We start from the raw sequence: 22160 nt of genomic DNA on the forward strand, positions 1-22160 counted from the left end.
AAACCGCTCATTTCACGCTCCTCGCAACGGCTCAGGCTCGCCTCAAGACCGACTCAACACTCCACAACGTTCGTCTGCTCATCGACTCCGGATCAGAACTCTCCTTCATCTCCGAAGAATTAACCAGCCAGCTCAACCTTCGGAGACACCGATCATCCATTACAATAATTGGTGTTGGTGGAACAAAATCAACTGAAACAAAGGGTGTGGTCACTGTCACACTCCAACCGATGCATTCACAACAGACTGTCTGCATCCAGGCTCACGTGCTCACAGCCGTAACGACAATCCTGCCATCGTTCTCAATGAGAACTCCGGATTGGCCTCACATTAGAAAATTGAGGTTGGCGGACAATGATTTCTTGACACCACGACCAGTCAATTTAATCATTGGAGCGGATTTCTACGGAAGGATCATCAAGCCAAATATCATCAAGGGCTCTCCAACAACACCAATTGCTCAACTTTCCATTTTTGGATGGCTCGTCATTGGCCCAGTCAACGAATCACAGTCAAACACTCATTATTCACATTTTGCAGTTGCTCAAGACGACCAGAGCAATCTGCAAGAGCTGCTCACCAAATTCTGGGTTCAAGAGGAATCACCAATGGATATTCCAAGCACGCTCACTCCGGAGGAAGAAGAATGCGAATCACATTTCTGTGCGACTCATTCTCGTGATCACACAGGAAGGTACATCGTTCGCATTCCACTCAAGGCACCAGCATCGCTCTTAGGCAATTCACACAAGATTGCTCAAAGATGTCTACAAAGCACGTTGCGACGACTCTCCAAGGATTCAACATACAACCAGCTCTACGTCGAGTTCATGAAAGAGTACGAAGGATTAGGACACATGGTAAAGGCTCCAGATCACCAAAGAATTTCATCAAAAGAGGCCGAGAACGTTGGGCCTGATGGGGAGATGACCTTGGCACATGATGCTTCGGCATCAGGAGGGTTGAGGGTCTCTTCTGACGGTTCAACACCTCAGACCTCTGCTCATTTTCAACCATATTATTTGCCTCACCATGGAGTTCTACGTCTCGACAGCTCAACAACGAAACTCAGGGTTGTATTCAACGGATCAAAAGCTACGACATCAGGCAAATCAGTCAACGATTTAATGCATACTGGTGTTAATTTGCTCTTGAATGTTACAGATGTTCTAATTTGGCTTCGCCATTATCACCACATTTTTGCCACAGACATCACAAAAATGTATCGCCAGGTAGCAGTTCACAAGGATGATTGGGATCTCCAGCGAATCCTTTGGATCGATGAAGACCGCAATGTCATCCCTTACCAGCTCACAACTGTCACGTACGGTACAAAGGCGGCTCCCTTCCTGGCGACACGAGCACTCATGCAACTTGTTCACGATGAGGGTCATCGATTCCCTCTGGCAACGCCCTCGCTCACACATGGCAGATATGTGGACGATATCTTTGGAGGAGCAGACTCAATTTCGGAACTTGTGGAGGTCGCTCAACAGCTGATTGCATTGTGCAACGCGGGCGGATTTCCACTCGCAAAATGGCATGCGACTCACCCAGATCTTCTACGGGCTGTTTCGTCATCCACACAATCGTCAGCTCCCATATCATTTGACGACTGCACTACCAAATTACTCGGTATTCAATGGATGCCTCAAACCGACAATTTTGGCTTTACATCCACGATCACAGATCAACCAAGTAAGTCCTCAAAACGCCTCGTATTGTCCGAAGTGGCTCGGATATTTGATCCATTAGGTTTCGTCTCACCGGTAATAGTACAAGCAAAAATGCTATTACAAAAACTCTGGCTACACAAAATCAATTGGGACGACCCATTACCGTCTCAAATTGTATCACGATGGTTCATCATCAGAGAAGATCTCAACAGCTTGGCCAAGCTATCGATCCCAAGATGGTTCAACACATGGAGCAATTCAATTGTAGAAATTCATGGATTCTCTGATGCTTCCCAACTTGCCATGGCAGCGGTGATTTACATCACCGTTAACTCTCCGTCCAACAACTCAACGACGTCACTTGTCTGCTCCAAGACAAAAGTTGCACCACTGAAGAGGCTCACAATACCAAGATTGGAGTTATCTGCAGCACTCCTATTGGCAAAACTCACAAAATATGTTCAATCAACGCTCAAGGTAAAGATCAATCCAACGCACCTGTGGACGGACTCTCAAGTTTCGCTCATATGGATCAAATCGCAAGCATCACGTTGGAAGGATTATGTTCGAAACAGTCATTCAGATCCAAGACCTCACTCCAAATGCGCATTGGAGGCATGTTCCAGGTACTTCTAATCCAGCCGACTGTGCTTCCCGAGGCATTTCGACAGATCAACTTCAACGATTCGAGCTTTGGTGGAAAGGTCCTCCATGGATGGCTCGAAATCAAGATCATTGGCCAGAGCAAAAGGAATTTTCAACTTTAAACAGCGAGCTCGAAGTGAGACCCAATGTCTCACTCTTTGCTTCAGCTCAAAAGCTAAGTTATCATTGGGATCTCATTTACAAATATTCATCTCTTATTAAGCTGTATAGACTGACTGCACTTTGTTTCAGGTTTGCCTCACGGCTTAAGAGAAAGCTCGAAACTCCTCCTGTGAGGAGTTTCTCTCTGCGCTCACCCCAGGACACTTCCTCATCGGTTCAGCGCTCAACACGATACCAGAACCATCACTGCTCGACGTCTCACCAGGTAGATTGTCGAAATGGCAACTGATCCAGCAGAGGGTTCAACACTTCTGGTCTCAGTGGTCTCGACACTACCTGCAGAGACTTCAATCAATCTCAAAGTGGCATCATCCATCGAACGACATCAAGACAGGCTCGTTGGTGCTGCTCACGAACGAACATCTTCCACCGAGCAAGTGGCCACTCGCAAGAGTGACCGAAGTTCACCCCGGCAAGGATGCCCTCACCAGGGTTGCAACCGTGAAGACTGCAACCACGACTCTCGTCAGACCGATCACCAAGCTTGTCATCCTGCCTGTTCACCATCAAGCTGAGCTCACCTCTGCAGAAACATCATCAACGAGTTGCTGATGGCGGGCGGAAATGTTTGAGAATCCGCTCAGCCATGATGGCGCTCACGGTCGATCGATTTATCGATCGGGAGTTGCCCATCTATGTACCGCGTGAGGAGGGGTCTTCTCGCCGGCTCGCGCGCAACGCCGCCATTATTGATCATCGATCACCGCAAGCAACAAGTGCTCATCAGATTTGTTCAGGAATTTCTCAAAGTGCAGTTCAAACACCAGATCAAGATCACCGAAACGTTCACTGTCGACTCAGGATCCATCGCAATTGTGCAAGCGAACAGGATCACCAGGTAATGTTCACCTACAAATAATTCATTGAAGCGTGAGCCGCCAACCACGTGTCAATCTCGCACGCGCTCACGGGCACCATCACCAAAGCGGACCGAATTAATATAATTAACGGGGCTTATTGTTCACGACTGCCGATCAATTCAATTGTCAATTCAACGGATCAGGTGACAGATCGAATCAATAATTTATATGTCTCATCTCAAGTAAGATCATTCTTCATCGACGAATCACTGTAATTGTAATTAAAAATCATTCAGACGATTCATTTTCTTGTACACAAAGATTCACAGCCGATCATTGTAAGCTCAATCATTATTTGTCAGTTCATCGTGTTCACGCAATTTTATCAGTGACTCAAATAAATCAATTTGTGAAACCCGAACCAGTAAGTGTAAAATTCTTTCCCAGCGCAATCCATCCAGGATTTCCATCATTCCTGAACAACTGTGTTTTAAAAAATAAAAGAAATGTGGAGTGATTGGTTTTCAGAACTACACCCTACCAAACCACCAACCATTAAAAATGAAATTAATGTATATTATAAAATGATATATTGCTTGTTTGGTACTTACATCTGAACAGTAGCTCGTTTGGATTGAAAATGAACAAAATCTGTGTCTTCTAAAGGAAAAGAGTTGGTGGGGCACAGTCTATGATCGCTAACAGAAACAATTTTCGCCGTTGCGTCGTATAGATGCACGAATATCGTCTAATTCCGACATTATTTGAAGTTTCCCGACTGCTTCGAACGTGAAAAAGGACGGGGAGTGAAAAAGAAAACGGAGCGAAAACAATCGACTATATGTCTGTAAAACAATACTAATGCAACGATGAAACTTTTTTATTTATAATTTTTTTGGTTTAAAACTTTTATCAATAGATTTGTGATATTTTTCTGATGAAAATAAGACCAAACAGGAAGTAAATCGGACTACTTTTGTTATTAATCAATTTAAATTGATGAAATCAATCAGTACTAGACAATTAAAGTAACATTAAACCGATTTATGTCGTGTTTCGACTCATTTTAATTGGAAAATTCAGAGCAATCTGTTGGTGCAATTTTCAATGAGGGTGGATGAAAATTATTACAAATGAAATTTTCTTTACTGGATGCTCATTTGTTTTACTCGTGGCATCTCTTTGAAGTGTCGTAGCTCGACCGTGGTTGCTCGACGTATATCTATACCGTCTATCTCGCTTCCTCTCGTTATTACATCTATTCTCTTACGGTCGCATTTATCCGAGCATTACTGTACTTCCTTTCTTTATGCCAACGAACGACACTCTCTTGTTGCCGTAAATTTCACTAATGCGCACATGTAATCCAGTGCATGGTAGCAGTTCGTTCGCGAACATCTATCCGAACACTTCTAGAGCGATTGGTTTCTTTTGCTATTTTTCATAACTTAGTAAGTGTTTCACATAATATTTATTTTAATTATTTTCTACTTCTTTTATTCTATTTCTTTTCTTACTTATTATTTCGTTCTTATCTTTTTTTATTCTTTTCATTATTTCTTTTACTTTTCCTTCAATTACTTGCATTGAATAAAATAATATAAGAAAGCTCTTACGATTATACACATTACGAGTACATTTACTGAATGCCTAATATGCCACAGTTAACAGATCGTTTGCAGAATATTATCAGGCGAGGTGAATGGTTAGAAGACACGCATATGGACATCTTTCATTATCTTGTGCAGAAGTATAGTGATTTCCGTCCACAGGAAACATGGAAGTTACAGTGTCCCGAAAGAATAAATCCTAGATCAGAATGATTAAAGCATATCCAAATTTTATTTAGTAGTACATCAAATATTGATGGACATTGGGTATGTTCATATTACGATAAGGAAACAGTATTTATATTCGATTCTTTAAATAAGGGAAGATTACATCCGGATCACAAAATTTTTCTTCAAAAATTATTTCCCTTTTATAATATTAATAATGAAACAGTACAATTTCCACCAGTTCAATAACAGCCGAATGGCAGTGATTGTGGTGTATTCGCCATATCATTTGCAACGTCATTACTTTTTAATATTTTACCAAATAAGGTACGGTATAATTTTGCAGATATGCGTTCACATTTATTACAAATGCCTATTACAGGGAGAATTACACATTTTCCCCAAGTACAGGGTAATGAAGTGCAAATACTGCCTTTACAACTTATACCAGCCACAAGATATAAATCGCAGGAAACTCAGTTATGGCGTCACTCAATATCACGATCGGCATCATATGCAACAACGAAACTTTCACCTGATATTGTAATTACTGATGCAAGTAAACATAACTTTAACAAGAATATACAACCGTTTGCATCGAATGGTAAGGTAGTCAGGAATCAACCGATGTCGGTTAGTAGTAACAATTTGGTAAGTGTTCGGCCACTGTCTGCTTTTAGCGACAATTTCGAAATAAAAAGGTCAATGTCTGTTTGTAGCGACAATTATGAAAGAAAAAGGCCAATGTCTGCTTGTAGCGACAATTCTGAAAGAAAAAGGCCAATGTCTGCTTGTAGCGACAATTCTGAAAGAAAAAGGCCAATGTCTGTTTGTAGCGACAATTATGAAAGAAAAAGGCCAATGTCTGCTTGTAGCGACAATTCTGAAAGAAAAAGGCCAATGTCTGCTTGTAGCGACAATTCTGAAAGAAAAAGGCCAATGTCTGTTTGTAGCGACAATTATGAAAGAAAAAGGCCAATGTCTGCTTGTAGCGACAATGCTGAAAGAAAAAGGCCAATGTCTGCTTGTAGCGACAATTCTGAAAGAAACAGGCCAATGTCTGCTTGTAGTGACAATTCTGAAAGAAAAAGGCCAATGTCTGCTTGTAGCGACAATTCTGACAGAAAAAGGCCAATGTCTGCTTGTAGCGACAATGCTGAAAGAAAAAAGCCGATGTCTGCTTGTAGCGACAGTTTTAAGATGAAACGGCCCTTGTCTGCTTATATAGCGACAATTTTACAACAAACATTCCACCGCTGTTTCCTTCTACGGAGAACGGTGTAAAAATTCAGCGGTTCTCGCCGAATACTGTTATAGTTACAAACATTCAGCCTCTTTGCCGCAAACGTTTGGTAACAATGAAACGACATATCTCTGAGTTCAACAATCAGGAAGACGACAAAGACGTTCTTCCTGCACTTGATCAGAAAGTGAGAATTCTTGAAAAACGTAACTACTGTACGCTACATACAAATTTCTATAATTCATTTCATAATACAGTAAAACTTGGATATATGCAACAAACATTGGGACCCAGGCGTTGCATATATCCAGTCGAGGTGTCAAATCTCGGGTTACACGCGACGAGCAGCCAAGCGTGAACGTAGAAAAGGACAGACAGTGGTGGAAAGAGAGAGGTCCGATGATCAAAGGAAAGAGCCGAAACATATCGGTGTGACTAATACTAATTCAACTATAAAACTTTTTTATTTTTGACTTTTTTTTACTGAAACTTTTACTAACGCATTGGTGACATTTTTCTGATTAAAATGATACCAAACACGATATAGTTTGAATTATAATTACTTGCTAAAATTGATGTTAAAAGTTGGCGAAAAGCAAAGGAGGATTGGAAATGAAAACCGGTTGCGGCGTCGACTCGGGTTTCAAACGTTGCATATATCCAATCGAGGTGTCGATTCTGGGCATTTAAACGTTGCATATATCCAAGCGAGGTGTCGATTCTGGGCATTTAAACGTTACAAATATCCAAGCGAGGTGTCGATTCTGGGCATTTAATGTTGCATATATCCAAGCGAGGTGTCGATTCTGCGTCCGTACAAATCGTTTGTACCGTGCCGCGTTACCTATTCTACGTTCGTACACAACATGCGACGTGTTGCATGTTGCATGTTGCGTGTTTCATGTATCTTTGGTGTACGGCCTGCCTTATACATATGCAGCCAAATCATATCGTGTTTGGTACCATTTTAATCAGAAAAATCTCACAAATGCATTAGTAAAAGTTTCATTAAGAAAAAGTTAAAAATAAAAAAGTTTTATCGTTCAATTAGTATTAGTCACACCGATATTACGGTCGGATCATATTACACGGTTTCCTCGCCGAGCGGCTCGGTTCGGCTTAGGGGGATCCCCCCAAGTGGAGGGGATAGCGATGTTGCATATATCCAGACAAACTTTTGTTGCATATATCCAGGTTTTACTGTATGAGTAACGACACGTTTCATCATAAAATAAGGATAGATGAAACTATTTCTACTATTTCTCAATCTCAAACACGATGTAATTTTTCTCTACCACCTAATCCTGTTGTATAAATAAACAAGAACTTTAAAACAGTACTTATTAAGAATATAACAAGTCTTTCACAGCCCGCTGACAACACTTATGACAAAGGACAAAAAATGTTACATTGCGTTCGTACAAATTGCTTTCGGAAATGTTGTAGCGAACATAAAAGTACATTACAAGCTAAGTTGAAGGCATATTATCAAAAGCGAAAAAATAACGTTAACCAGAATAGTAACAATATGTATATAGCAAATAGAAGCACAGTTGTCGGTATGGAAAATACGTTTTCCAACTATAATACGAACGAGTTCAGTTCAATTGATCATAAGGATAAAATACTTAAAAAGTATCGAAGATTTCGCATCTGCGGCAATAGTGTTGTTTTACAGAAAACAGCAGAAACTTATATTGTTAATATAAGCAAGCATTTCGTAAGCGCAACACCTGTAACTGCAAGGATAAGATCTGAACGCATATTTAAATGGTGTTTGGCCATTAGACAGAATTATATAAGTCACATGCGTACAGTTTTGAATTCTGTACGAAAAAAGGCAGAATTGCATTTGTCACAGTTATCTACACTGCCTTGTGAGAGCATACATGATAAACGAAGTGTGTTATGTGGCGCTTCTAGACATACTTCTACAACGGAAGTATATTTTGCTGACACAGCATATGATTTCCATGTTCTGTCTAACATTTTAAAACAAACAAGTTTAGTAATAAACGAATATGGACAAGTTACTAACGTTTTATCGTTAACTAAGTCTACATTCAAAGAGAAGCGTAAAATATGTTGAGAATGTGCAGAATTCTGCAAAATCAACGACTACGCGATACTCGATCGGTATCAGCAATTGCTGCAAGTTATATTTCAATGTGCGGAAATCAAAACTATACCACACTTAATTCAACAGTTTGGATCATGCAGAGCAAAGTATTACGCAAATATTCAAGGCGGACATTCGCATGCTTGTTACTTGAATCCTAAAACTTGTGGATCTTTATTGCTTGCGGTTCATATTTTGTTTCCACTCTTTCCTAAAGTTCGAAGTGTCAAGAGGTTGATTAATGCCTTATGTCACAGTTATGAAAAACTAAGAAAGTTAGATAGAGCTCTCGAAACAGGAAACGTGCCACTACTTCAACAAATTACTGAAACTGCCGAAGCAAAAGCAAGTGAATATCACATGTTAAACAGTACACAAATAGATTTAAATGAAGATAAAATACTGTCTCAGTACGCCAATGCATTTCATCTATTAACGAAAAGATCAATAGATACTCCTCGGATTGTCTATATATCTTGTGAGAAGCTGCATTGTCGAAAAGATGTCGTTGATGTTGGTAAGATGAAAAAACCTTTGTGTGGAAAATATTGGGAGCAGTTACTCACGTATTTAAAAACACGCGCTATTGCAGTAGACTACGTGTGTTCTTATTGTGTACGATATTTTCGTACAGATGCTATGCCTCCGATATGTGTATTGAATAATCTTTACGTTGACGAAGTACTTGATATGCTAACGACATTAAACAGTTACGAAAAAATTTTGATTCAGCGAGCTAAAGCATTTCAATGTGTTCAACGAATGGGTACGATAGCAAATAAAAAGGTACCTCAAAGGCAAATGATTCAGAAAATAAAGGGAACAGTATTTCATTTGCCTTTACCATTGGAAGAAACTGTAAAAAAAGTATGTCCACCATCTGCAGCAATAAACTGGGATCACGAGGTGTATATTCTAATTCGTGGCATTCCAACCAAATCGAAAATTGTGTGGGAGAATTTTGTAGATGTTAGAAAACTTCTACGCATTTTAACATGGATGAAAAATAACAATCCTCTTTACTCCAAAATTATTTTGCCACATTCTCCACACACATTACTTTCCGATGAATTAAAACAAACAGAATTTACAGTAAATAATATTGATACAGAGAATGATGAAACAGACAAGCATAACGCTATGCTAACGCAGATTACTGATCCAGACTCATATTACGAACATTATACTGTATATCCTATGTATGGGAAAAGAGTAAACAGTACGTCTACTGATTTGTATCAGATGCTGAAAGTCGAAACGCATGCTCTTGATAATCGTTTCAACAACTTGGATGTTTTGTGCTTCCCGGATTTATATCCTAATGGAAGAAATGGAGTAAATCAGGATAGATTAATTCCTATACGAAACTTTGACTTCGTTAAATCCAGATTAATGTCGAAACATTCGCAGTTTAGATTGAACATTCAACATGTGTTCTTTTTATTAAAGGATAAGAATATGCGCTGCAGTCAGAGTGGTATTTATCATAAACTGAACCCTGTCAATCCGAAGATAAGATATACTGCTTCCGAATTTTTACAATTAATGTCTGCTAATAGATTAGTAGGGAATCTAGATACAATTTTCGGAAAATTGCCAAACACCAGAGAGTATTGGCAAAAAGTACGGAACGATGTTAATGTTATGACTCGTGAATATGGACCAGCAACATGGTTTGTAACACTAAGTCCGGCTGAATGGCTATGGTCCGATTTAGCTGATTACATTAGAGAAGTTAGTCCTACTCTTCGTTCAATAAAATCGACAAGTGAATTAATCGCATTAGATCCCATTTCGGCAGCGAGATTTATGGAAAACAAGTTTCAGGCAATATTACAGTTTATTTGTTCAGCCGATAATCCAATCGGTAAGATGAAACATTACTTCGTAAGGCGTGAATATCAAAATAGAGGAACACCGCATTGGCACATACTATTGTGGGTAGAAGGTGCACCAATATTGGGACAGTCTCCGAATGAGGATGTAGTTAAATTTATTTTGAAATACGTGACTTGTAAGATACCCGACAAAGAAGTATCACCTCAATTACATCGACGGGTCAATACGCATCAACGGCATTATCACAATTCGTACTGTCTACGAAAAAAGCGCATAAAGAGGGTATGCGTTTCGCGATGCAGATTTGGTTTTCCACGTACTGTTACAAAGATAATAGTATTAAGAGATATTATTGTTAGTATAGCAAATAGGAAGCAACTGAGGAGCAAAAATCGATTATACGATCTTCCACGTAATGATCGTGAAAGAAGTATCAATGATTATAATCCGGTTATCCTAACAGCGTGGGAAGGAAATATGGATATTCAGTTTATCGGTGAAAAATCTACTCTGTTAAATTGGTATTGCACAGTACACTACCAAAACTGAATGCAGTGATGGTGTTAATACTTTTGATGTAATTAATAGTACGAAATCAATTCGTGCTTGTTTATGGAATATTACGTTACGTACTTTGAACAATAGAGAGTGCGGCGCCACCGAAGCCGCAGATGTTCTTTTAGAAATTCCATTGCATATTACTGATCCTCACACGACATTTCGATGGTTAGACGTAAACCAAATAAGAAATCGAAAACTAAAAACTCAAAGAGAAATTGGACGACTCGACTCTGATTCTACATATATTTTTTGCCCTTCAATAATTGACAATTATTACCCTAATAGGCCTACAAAGTTAGAAACATGGAATTTGTATGATTTTGCTAGGTGGTATGATATTTCTAAAGTTAAAACGACTCGATGTACACTTCAATTTTATGACTCAAATACCTGTTTGTATTTAAAGAAACGTGAACGTCCTTATTTAATTAATCATTGTACGTACAAAAGAAGTATTAATCCAGAAAAGTACTACTATTCCCTGTTATTACTATTTAAGCCGTGGAGACAGTTGGAGCAGTTGAAAGAGCGTTACGATACTTATGCAGAAGCATTTGCATCAAGTAAGATATTTATTATGAATGGTGTTCAATATCATGAATGTTTGGAAGAACTTCAAGAGGCTTTCAATCATACCACAGAATTAATTACTAAATATATTAAACAACAACAGGATAATGAGATTAAAGATTCCATTTCTTCGAATCAGATGGATCATCGTATACAGTATGAACCGCTTGAGGCCGCAGGAGCGATGCAAGATTTCCAAGAGGTAGGCAATACCCGATTGTCACCTTACGCAGTACATACACGAATTGAACATAGACCAAAAAAGAATTTTTGATAACGTAACAAAAATGATTACACTGTCCAACAAATTTTAACTTTTTTTCTGTTTTCCGATTCCCACTGGGTGATTCGAATAGTGTTTTGTACGCTGATTACGAATCTGCAAACCGTTTTGCTCCTACACGTACAGTTTTTGAGAAATTTGATTTTGAAAAAAAAACATATTTTTCAGATTTAAACCAATTTTCTGACGTAATTGTAAAAGATATTGAAATTCTATTTATACTAAAAGATTCTGTAGACTTTCCTGAATACAACGATACCTATCTTTAATACATTGTAAATGTTTAAGTATGTTTAAACGATCATTGAACGCGGAGGGACCCCGATTTGGCACCAATTTTTTAGGATATTTTTCAATTTATCTGAAAAAGTAGAGGTCCAGCGCAAAATCGAATTATACCACGCGATAGAGCAGATTTTTATCTTGAAAAACTACCCAGAGAAAGTTGCAACATCTATTTTTTTATCAAGCCAGAAAGCGTAATAGCTTCGCGTGACACGAAGTACCGACAGTGGCGCTCCGCGTCAGGACTTAAAGCAACAGCATTAGGCGGCACGCCGAGGAACCGTCCTGACGCGGAGCGCCACTGTTGGTACTTCGTCTCCCGCAAAGCTATTTCGCTTTCTGGCTTGATAAAAAAATAGATGTTGCAACTTCTCTGGGTAGTTTTTCAAGATAAAAATCTGCTCTATCGCGTGGTATAATTCGATTTACGCTGGACCTCTACTTTTTCAGATAAATTGAAAAATATCCTAAAAAATTGGTGCCAAATCGGGGTCCCTCCGCGTTCAATGATCGTTTAAACATACTTAAACATTTACAATGTATTAAAGATAGGTATCGTTGTATTCAGGAAAGTCTACAGAATCTTTTAGTGTAAATAGAATTTCAATATCTTTTACAATTACGTCAGAAAATTGGTTTAAATCTGAAAAAATGTTTTTTTTTTCAAAATCAAATTTCTCAAAAACTGTACGTGTAGGAGCAAAACGGTTTGCAGATTCGTAACCAGCGTACAAAACACTATAAGAATCACCCAGTGGGAATCGGAAAACAAATTCACTGTTGGACAGTGTTATTAACAAGTCGGATGGTTCGAGTCAAGAAGTACTGCGTCTTTATGTCAGTGGAGAAGGAGGAACTGGAAAAAGCTTTTTGATTAAGACAATTCGTTGTTGGACAAAGGTACGGTTACAGAAAGATACAACAGTAATAGCCCCTACTGGAATAGCAGCGTTTAACATCGACGGTTTAACGGTGCATAGATTATTTCAGCTTGTCGTGGAAGATGGTCATACGGCACCATACAGACCTTTGTCTGACATGGCTCTGAAAACATTACGGGATGAGTTGAAAAATACTGTGCTATTTATAATAGATGAAGTGTCCATGATTTCCAACATCACATTAATGTATATAAATATGAGACTAATGGAGGTATTTAATACCTTGGAAGACCAGGACGGATGGTTTGGTGGTAAACATATTCTGTTATTTGGCGATTTGTTACAGTTGCCACCAGTTCGCGAAGAACCAGCGTTTGTTAAGATTACAAATGTTAAAAATGAGAAATACTTGGGATCATTGGCAGTATCGAATTTGTGGGTAGATTTATTTCACTATGACGAACTATGCATAAATATGCGGCAAAGAGAAGACAATGTTTACCGCGAGCTTCTATCGAGAGTTCGTTTTGGTGTTTTTACGGAACAAGATATTGCCACACTACAATCGAGGACAATTCCTTTTTACTCTGAACGTAGTGAAGACAGATTAAATGAATTATGCAATTATGTCCAAAATTTGCCGTTTGACGCAATTTGTATATTTCCTACGCGTTACATGTGTGATGTATTTAACACAGCCATGCTTACAACAATTGACAGTGAAGAAGTGAAACTAGTGTCACGCGACACTCTTGACTGTGTTGCATATTTAAAGAAACGTGTGCACAAACTGTTAGATAAATACGAGGAGGATAATTCGCAAACAGCTGGCTTACATAGAATTATCACTGTCAAACTTGGTGCCAAGGTGATGTTAAGGCGTAATATAGATGTTACATTGGACCTCGTAAACGGTACTATTGGAGAAATTGTTGGATTCTTACGAGCACCGGATAGCGAAGACATCAACACAGTGCAGTTTCGATTATCAGCGGGTACTGTGTATTCCTTACAAAGAATTACTTCCAAGTTTGAAATAATGGATAAAGCCTATGTCCTGCGATATCAATTTCCAATATCTCTCAGTTATGGAATCACCATTCACAAATGCCAGGGATTAAGCGTAAAGACAGCTGTAGTCGATATAGGTAATAGTATTTTCAGTTGCGGTCAGGCTTACGTGGCTTTATCTCGAGTAACGACTTTAAACGGCTTGCATATAATTAATTTCGATCCGTGCATGGTGAAGACAAATACATTGGTTATACAAGAATATAACAGATTGCGAAGTGTTTATAGGCCAGATTTAGCTGCACTGAAATGTAAGCCGGTACGAAGACAGAAAATTCATGATGTACAATGGACTTCAATTTCCAAAACTCGTCCATTCTTTGAACCAGTACATACAGATAATGCGACAACAATCCGTGCAGATGTCTCGGTTAAAGGATTCATTAATGCTGACCACGTCTCTGGATATGCTAATGTTATATTGCAATGTATAGTTTGCTGTGATAGTATGCGCCAAAAGTTATTGACACGTACAAGTTCAGATGCTATGACAGCTGTAGCCCAAGCTTACGTACCCACTGATGTACAGATACTTAACTCTTTTGCTGTTAGACAACATGCGGGTGGTACTTTCGTACAAGAAATTCCACAGGACGCATCTGAATTCTTCTTGCATATTATAGATAGTTATACTGATATCCGAGCGATTGTGAAACATGAGTTAACTCACACAATACGTTGTAAATGTTGCCATCAAACGTCTGTTAACACAGAGGACAATATAATTTTAACACTACCCTTATCTGAGGTGGAAGAAAAAAAATAACATTCCAGGATATCATTAACACCTATTCGGAATGGAACACAGTGGATGATGCTGTATGTACTCATTGTGGACAGAAGGGTATACTTTCAAAAAGTGATATTACGACAGCTGAAAATGTTTTCATAATACAATTACCGCTATTTCACAATAAAAATGGTAAAATTGTGGACATTAAAAGACCTAACATCGTAGCCGCGCATACAAAAAGCATACACATTGCCCAAACTACATATAGGGCAACAAGCGCTGTATTGTATATTGATAGTAATAGTAAAGGCAAGAAACATTACACATACAATATAAAGCATTCAAAAAAGACGTTCGTATACATTGATGATGACACAATTCAATATAAGAAACAGTGGCCAAGAGGTGCAAAAGATGTATACATGATGTTCTTTGAAAGAAGTAACGTAGGAAACCATCTCATCGCTACAAAAATACATGACACTCAATGCTCCAGAGATTAATTCTAAATACATTTCACACATATAAAGTAATTGAAAAAATAAATATTAACCCACAAAAATTTCATTACATGTACAAAAAAGGTTAGGCTAAGTATTATAGTTTAGGCATTATGAGCGGAGCACCTCTTTGCACTAATACACAATGCATTTCAGTGTGGCCCCGAAAACGTCGTGATATCCCACAAAAAGTACATTACATGTAAAAAAAAGGTAACGCCAAGTAGTTTGGGCACTATATGGTACATATTTTGTGAATTTTCTAAAAAAGTAATGGATATCATGCAAAACCAGCCAAGTATTGAGTTATATATATTTTTCTAATTATTTATACTTGGCGTTTGGCTGCCTCCTTACCATTCAACAAAATTTGTTGTACGTTATTCCAAACCTGTGAATACATTATCGACTTTATTGGAGCGAACCTCCTCTATTAAACGACTGATAGTCATTTTTTGTGACTTTTTAATTCAAAAACTGGATTATCAGTTCTGACCATTCTTAGCAAGCTGATCACAGTGGTCACTATGAGTGTTTATATAGAATAAAATCAGAGGTCGGTGGTGTCCTTCAGGAATGGTCACAGAAACCGATACCCAGGTTAAGGGGGTAAACGCAGGTAATGCAGGCATGTGACATTACCGGCAAAAATGGGCCTAAAAAGGGGTTTACGGGAATACACTTTTCGTCCTTATATGAGAAGATTTGGGACTGGGTGAGGGTTCGTTCGAAAGAGGAAGGTCCAATGCAGGGCGCTGTGGTCGTGGTTCAACAAATTTTGTTGAATCGCAACGAGGCAGCCAAACGCCAAGTATAAATATCAATACTTGGCTGGTTTTGCATGATATCCATTACTTTTTTAGAAAATTCACAAAATATGTACCATATAGTGCCTAAACTACTTGGCGTTACCTTTTCTTTATATGTAATGTACTTTTTGTAGGATTACATTATATCTAATGAAGATATAGTAATATTGATATTGTTATTAAATGTACATTGGTCTGTGGGACTAAACCAGTAAATTAAATTACATCTGATGTAGATATAGTAATAATGATATTGTCATTAGATGTATATTACATATCTAATGTAGATATAGTAATAACGAAACTGTTATTATGTGTACACTCAGTCCCATCGAAGTTGTCGCAGTGAAGTTGGCGCGCTAACGCTGCCGCGGCGTGAATGCGTTAGCGCGCCAACTTCACTGCGACAACTTCGATGGGACTGAGTGTACATTGATCTGTGGGACGGGATCAGTATATTACATTATATCTAATGTAGATATAGTAATAATGATATTGTTATTGAATGAACATTGGTCTGTAGGAACAAATCAGTATATTACATTATATCTAATGTAGCTATAGTAATAACGATACTGTTTTTATATGTACATTGATCTGTGTGGAGGGATTAGTATATTACATTATATTCAATGTAGATATAGTATCAACGATGTTGTTATCAAGTGTACATTGATCTGTGAGAAGGGATCAGTATATTACATTATATCTAATGTAGATATAGTAATAATGATATTGTTATTAAATGAACATTTGTCTGTGGGAACAAATCAGTATATTACATTATATCTAATGTAGATATAGTAATAACGATACTGTTATTATACGTACAGGGTGTAAAAAAATTAAATGTCACGACCTATATGGGGTGATTCTACACCTCTGGATCGGTGGAGATCTGTCAAAGAAAGCGACCGCAAAATTGACCTTGACCCCTAAATTCAAGGTCAAACTTTTTGATTGGCTCGTCGTATAGTGCTCATCGAGGGGATAAAAAGTGTGAAAGGAACCATGTGCCGGAAATCAACCCTTCTCCTAGAAAAAAGCCGTCAAAGTTTCCATATACCATAATGCATTAAACGTTAGGCGCCCGGTACCCCTCTCCAGTGATCTTGGCGCGGCAGTCTCGCGTATCGCTCGAATTTGATGCTATAGGACATTTCTTGAATTTCAATCACAATGCCAGCATATAGGAAGGGTAAATTCTAAGAGAGCATATTTAAAATGACAAAATAACTACTGCGTGTAAAAGAAAATAAAAATGAATTTAATTCACTGAAGTTTTGCACTTCGAATATAAACGCAAGATAAATGTTTAGTTTTATCATTTCACAGTTCGTTAACACATCGCAGTTACGCAGTTAATGCATCAGTTACTTATTACGCAAAGGACTGCATCAAACATTCGAATCTCGTGAAATATATCATTATATTGATTATGGTTGCAATTTGCAAAAGACAATATAAATGAGTTTTATTCGCAGAAGTTTTGCATTTAAAATATAGATGCAAAGGTTGTTGATCGAGGAACAAAAAATCGTATTACTCGCTGCACCATTTGTCTTGTCTCGGAAATGAGGTTTTTAGTGAACCGGATATAACAAATCAGCTCGTTCTATCCGAGAGTGATGATAAAATTCTATTAGTTCTAGAAATCATTTTATTTATAATGTGCGTATATTTTGTAGTCAAATCCATGGTTGAAAGCATCGGCTCCGCATAGTAACAGGTCGTGATCCCAGCTTCCCCAGTAAGCATTTTATTTTCTCGTTCTTCCACTTTTTTGCTGCTGTTCGTTTCCTCTCTCTTTTCCTTCCGTTCTTGCTTTCTCTGTTTCCTACTTCCTTCTTTCTTAGTTCCGTCTTTCCTTCCTTCGTTCGTTCCTTCAGTCCATCCTTCTTCCTCTCTGCCGCTCTTTGTTTCTGTCCTTTTTTCCTTATGCCTGGAGGTCGAGCGTCATAAAAAATATCGGATCAGATATCACGTGAATTGATGTAGGTTCTATGCGAACGGCCATTCGGTTATTGAACTTATAGATGTGGTGTTCACCCCATCTCTATTTTTCTCCCTGTTTTCCTTATTTCTTTTCTTTCTTTCCTCTGTAGTTTTTATGATTTCAATAGGAGACGCCTCCATCTCGCACGGTTTCGAACTCGGTAAAGAGGCAGTTTATTCGTTACCACGGCGGAGCGAACATGTCGAAGTATAAGAATATTCGGGTGATGTTACGTGCTATTGACGAAGCGGGACGAAATTATACTTTAGCTCGTAAGATTTATCGTGATTTAGTGCGGAACAATGGCAGACGATTACACCTCAACGAAATTCCTGATAGACGAGATTTTGCGTGACTAGATTATCAATTCGGGGAGCAGGAAATCCTGATGCAGCTTACTACAAGACGTAACGGAGCATGTCGACCTCGAGTGCATTGGCAGAAAGAAGAAAAAGTTATATCTCTCGCAAGAGCTTATCCACTGATGGGGTTACGGAGCATCGCGTGAAGAGTAGGAATCTCGCACATGACAGTGCGGAGATATAATACGCGAAGAAGGTCTGCGACCATATAGAATTCGACGTGTCCAAGCCCTTCGCCCTAATGATTATGCCACACGGCGAGAATTTTGTAACTGGATGTTACGTAAACTGCGACACGATCCACGCTTTCTGGAACGTGTTCTATTCACGGATGAGAGCAGCTTTTCGAGTAGCAACATCCTCAATCGGCAGAATGCAAGGATTTGGGCGTACCGCAACCCCCATGCGATGATGGAGCAATTTAATCAAGGAAGATTCACCGTTAATGTCTGGGCAGACATCATTGGCAACCATATTATCGGCCCGATCTATTTGCCGACACGGTTAACCAGTGCAACATATCTTCAGTTTCTAAGATCGAAACTCTTAAGTGAACTGCGGCACATCATTCCGCGAAATCAACGAAATTCAACCTACTTTATGCGCGATGGTGCTCCACCGCACTCCAGCCGAATGGTGCAACAGTTTCTAAATGAAATGTTTGGATCGCGGTGGATAGGACGAAGACCTGCTCCCCATGTGTGGCCTCCCCGTTCATCGGATTTGACACCACTGGATTTCTTCCTCTGGGGAGCCGTGAAAGACATCGTTTATCGCTCAGGTGGAGACATTACATCGGTCCCACAATTGAAACGACGGATTGAATGTGCATTCAACCAAATTAAATCCACTCGTTACATCGGTGAGAAGATATCAAGAAATATGGAGCAGGGTATGCGTGCATGTTTGTGCAACCGTGGTGGTCACATCGAAACGAGCACGCAGGCACGGCTTCTGCGAACGATTCGTTACAACGGTGCAATCCTTTGGGTACGCAGAAGAAATAGAAGGCAACAGCATTAAGTAAGTGTGTTTAAAATAGAATATTATAAGTAAAGAATATTTTTTATGTGTGAGAAAAAGTTTAACAGTCTTAAAACTTTTACAGAGCCTTTTGCAGAACTTTTGCAGAACGAGTCAGAGCAGCTTTCAATCTAACGGTGGCTGCACTGAATGATTCATTTCGTAAGTAGAACACAATATAATAGTAAAAAGTTGTTCTTTCCATATTTAATTACTTTTAATTTTAGGTGACGATAACACATCCCCGCTGAGGCTTCTATTTCTTCTGCGCACACAAAGGATTGGCGAATCGCACGGAGAAGACGTGACTGTGTGCCGGCGTGCCGGCTTCGATGTGACCACCACGGTTGCACAAACATGCACGCACACGCTGCTCGATATTTCTTCATACCTTTTCCCCGATGTTTTAATTTGGTTGTATGCACATTCAATCCGTCGTTTCAATTGTGGGACCGATGTAATTTCTCCACCTGAGCGATAAACGATGTCTTTCACGGCTCCCCAGAGGAAGAAATCCAGTGGTGTCAAATCCGGTGAACGGGGAGGCCACACATGGGGAGCAGGTCTTCGTCCTATCCACCGCGATCCAAACATTTCATTTAGAAACTGTTGCACCATTCGGCTGGAGTGCGGTGGAGCACCATCGTGCATAAAGTAGGTTGAATTTCGTTGATTTCGCGGAATGATGTGCCGCAGTTCACTTAAGAGTTTCGATCTTAGAAACTGAAGATATGTTGCACTGGTTAACCGTGTCGGCAAATAGATCGGGCCGATAATACGGTTGCCAATGATGCCTGCCCAGACATTAACGGTGAATCTTCCTTGATTAAATTGCTCCATCATCGCATGGGGGTTGCGGTACGCCCAAATCCTTGCATTCTGCTGATTGAGGATGTTGTTACTCGAAAAGCTGCTCTCATCCGTGAATAGGACACGTTCCAGAAAGCGTGGATCGTGTCGCAGTTTACGTAACATCCAGTTACAAAATTCTCGCCGTGTGGCATAATCATTAGGGCGTAGGGCTTGGACACGTCGAATTCTATATGGTCGCAGACCTTCTTCGCGTATTATATCTCCGCACTGTCATGTGCGAGATTCCTACTCTTCTCGCTATGCTCCGTAACCCCATCAGTGGATAAGCTCTTGCGAGAGATATAACTTTTTCTTCTTTCTGCCAATGCACTCGAGGTCGACATGCTCCGTTACGTCTTGTAGTAAGCTGCATCAGGATTTCCTGCTCCCCGAATTGATAATCTAGTCACGCAAAATCTCCTCTATCAAGAATTTCGTTGAGGTGTAATCGTCTTTCATTGTTCCGCACTAAGTCATCTTACGAGCTAAAGTAATTTCGTCCCGCTTCGTCAATAGCACACCCGTCCGTCAACAGATAATCAAATTATTTTAATTAAATTATTGTATCATATATTATTATTTTTTATATTATTTTATTTTATATATTATTATTTTTTATATTATATTATATTATATATTATTATTTTTTATATTATGTTGTATTATATATTATTATTTTTTATATTATATTATATTATATATTATCATTTTTTATATTATATTTTTATTATCTATTATATTACTTATCATACCTGTATCATATTATATTATATTACGAATGTTTCGATTAAATTCATTTTTATTTTCTTTTACACACAGTAGTTATTTTGTCTTTTTAAATATGCTCTCTTAGAATTTACCCTTCCTATATGCTGGCATTGTGATTGAAATTCAAGAATTGTCCTATAGCATGAAATTCGAGCGATACGCGAGTCTGCCGCGCCAAGATCACTGGAGAGGGGTACCGAGCGCCTAACGTTTAATGCATTAACGTATATGGAAACTTTGACGGCTTTTTTCTAGGAGAAGGGTTGATTTCCGGCACATCGTTCCTTTCAGACTTTTTATCCCCTCCATGAGCACTATACGATAAGCCAATAAAAAAGTTTGACCTTAAATTTAGGAGTCAAGGTCAATTTTGCGGTCGCTTTCTTTGACAGATGTCCACCGACCCAGAGGTGTAGAATAACCCCATATAGGTCGTGACATTTAATTTTTTTACACCCTGTACATTGATCTGTGGGAAGGGATTAGTATAATAATATTACATTATATCCAATGTAGATATAGTATCAACGATGTTGTTATCAAATGTACATTAATCTGTGGGAAGGAATCAGTATATTACATTATATCTAATGTAGATATGGTAATAATGATATTGATATTAAATGTACATTGATCTATGGAAAGGGATCAGTATATTAGATTATACCTATTGTAGACATAGTAATAATGATATTGTTATCAAATGTACATGGATCTCGGGGAAGGAAACGGTACATTACTTTAGATCCAGTGTAGATATAGTAATAGTGATATTGTTATTAAATGTGCATTGGTCTGTGGGATTAAATCAGTATAATAAATTACATCTGATGTAGATATAGTAATAATGATATTGTTGTTAAATGTATATTACATATCCAATGTAGATATAGTAATAACGATACTGTTATTTAATGTGCATTGATCTGTGGGAAGGGATCGGTATATTACATTATATCTAATGTAGATATACAGGGTGTCCCAGCACTGGGGTAGGAGCCGAAGAGGGATGATTGGTGAGGTCATTCTGAACAACTTTTTCCTTTGCCAAAATGTTGGTAAAAGCTTCGTTTTCGAGTTATTAACGAAAAACACTGGCCAATCAGAGCGCGCCGTTAGTGCGGGCCGAATCACGAGAGTGTTGGGTATGCTCCGCGCGGTCGTGATCAAGTGCATCGGCACT

General features: G+C 38.8%; 1 protein-coding gene across 1 annotated transcript; it reads left to right on the forward strand.

The window, feature by feature from the left end:
• The first annotated feature begins 230 nt into the window (after positions 1-230).
• On the forward strand, positions 231-2312 carry LOC123988489. Its single transcript, XM_046288747.1, has one exon. It carries the CDS (start codon positions 231-233, stop codon positions 2310-2312), a length of 2082 nt encoding a protein of 693 aa, XP_046144703.1.
• Positions 2313-22160: the final 19848 nt, after the last annotated feature.

The sequence above is a fragment of the Osmia bicornis genome, chromosome 14 (genome assembly GCF_907164935.1).
Source record: "Osmia bicornis bicornis chromosome 14, iOsmBic2.1, whole genome shotgun sequence".
NCBI lineage: Eukaryota > Metazoa > Arthropoda > Insecta > Hymenoptera > Megachilidae > Osmia > Osmia bicornis.

What these genes read in the sequence shown, in the direction of transcription:
- LOC123988489 (XM_046288747.1), top strand. Translation starts at nt 231, where the DNA reads ATGCATTCACAACAGACTGTCTGCATCCAGGCTCACGTGCTCACAGCC.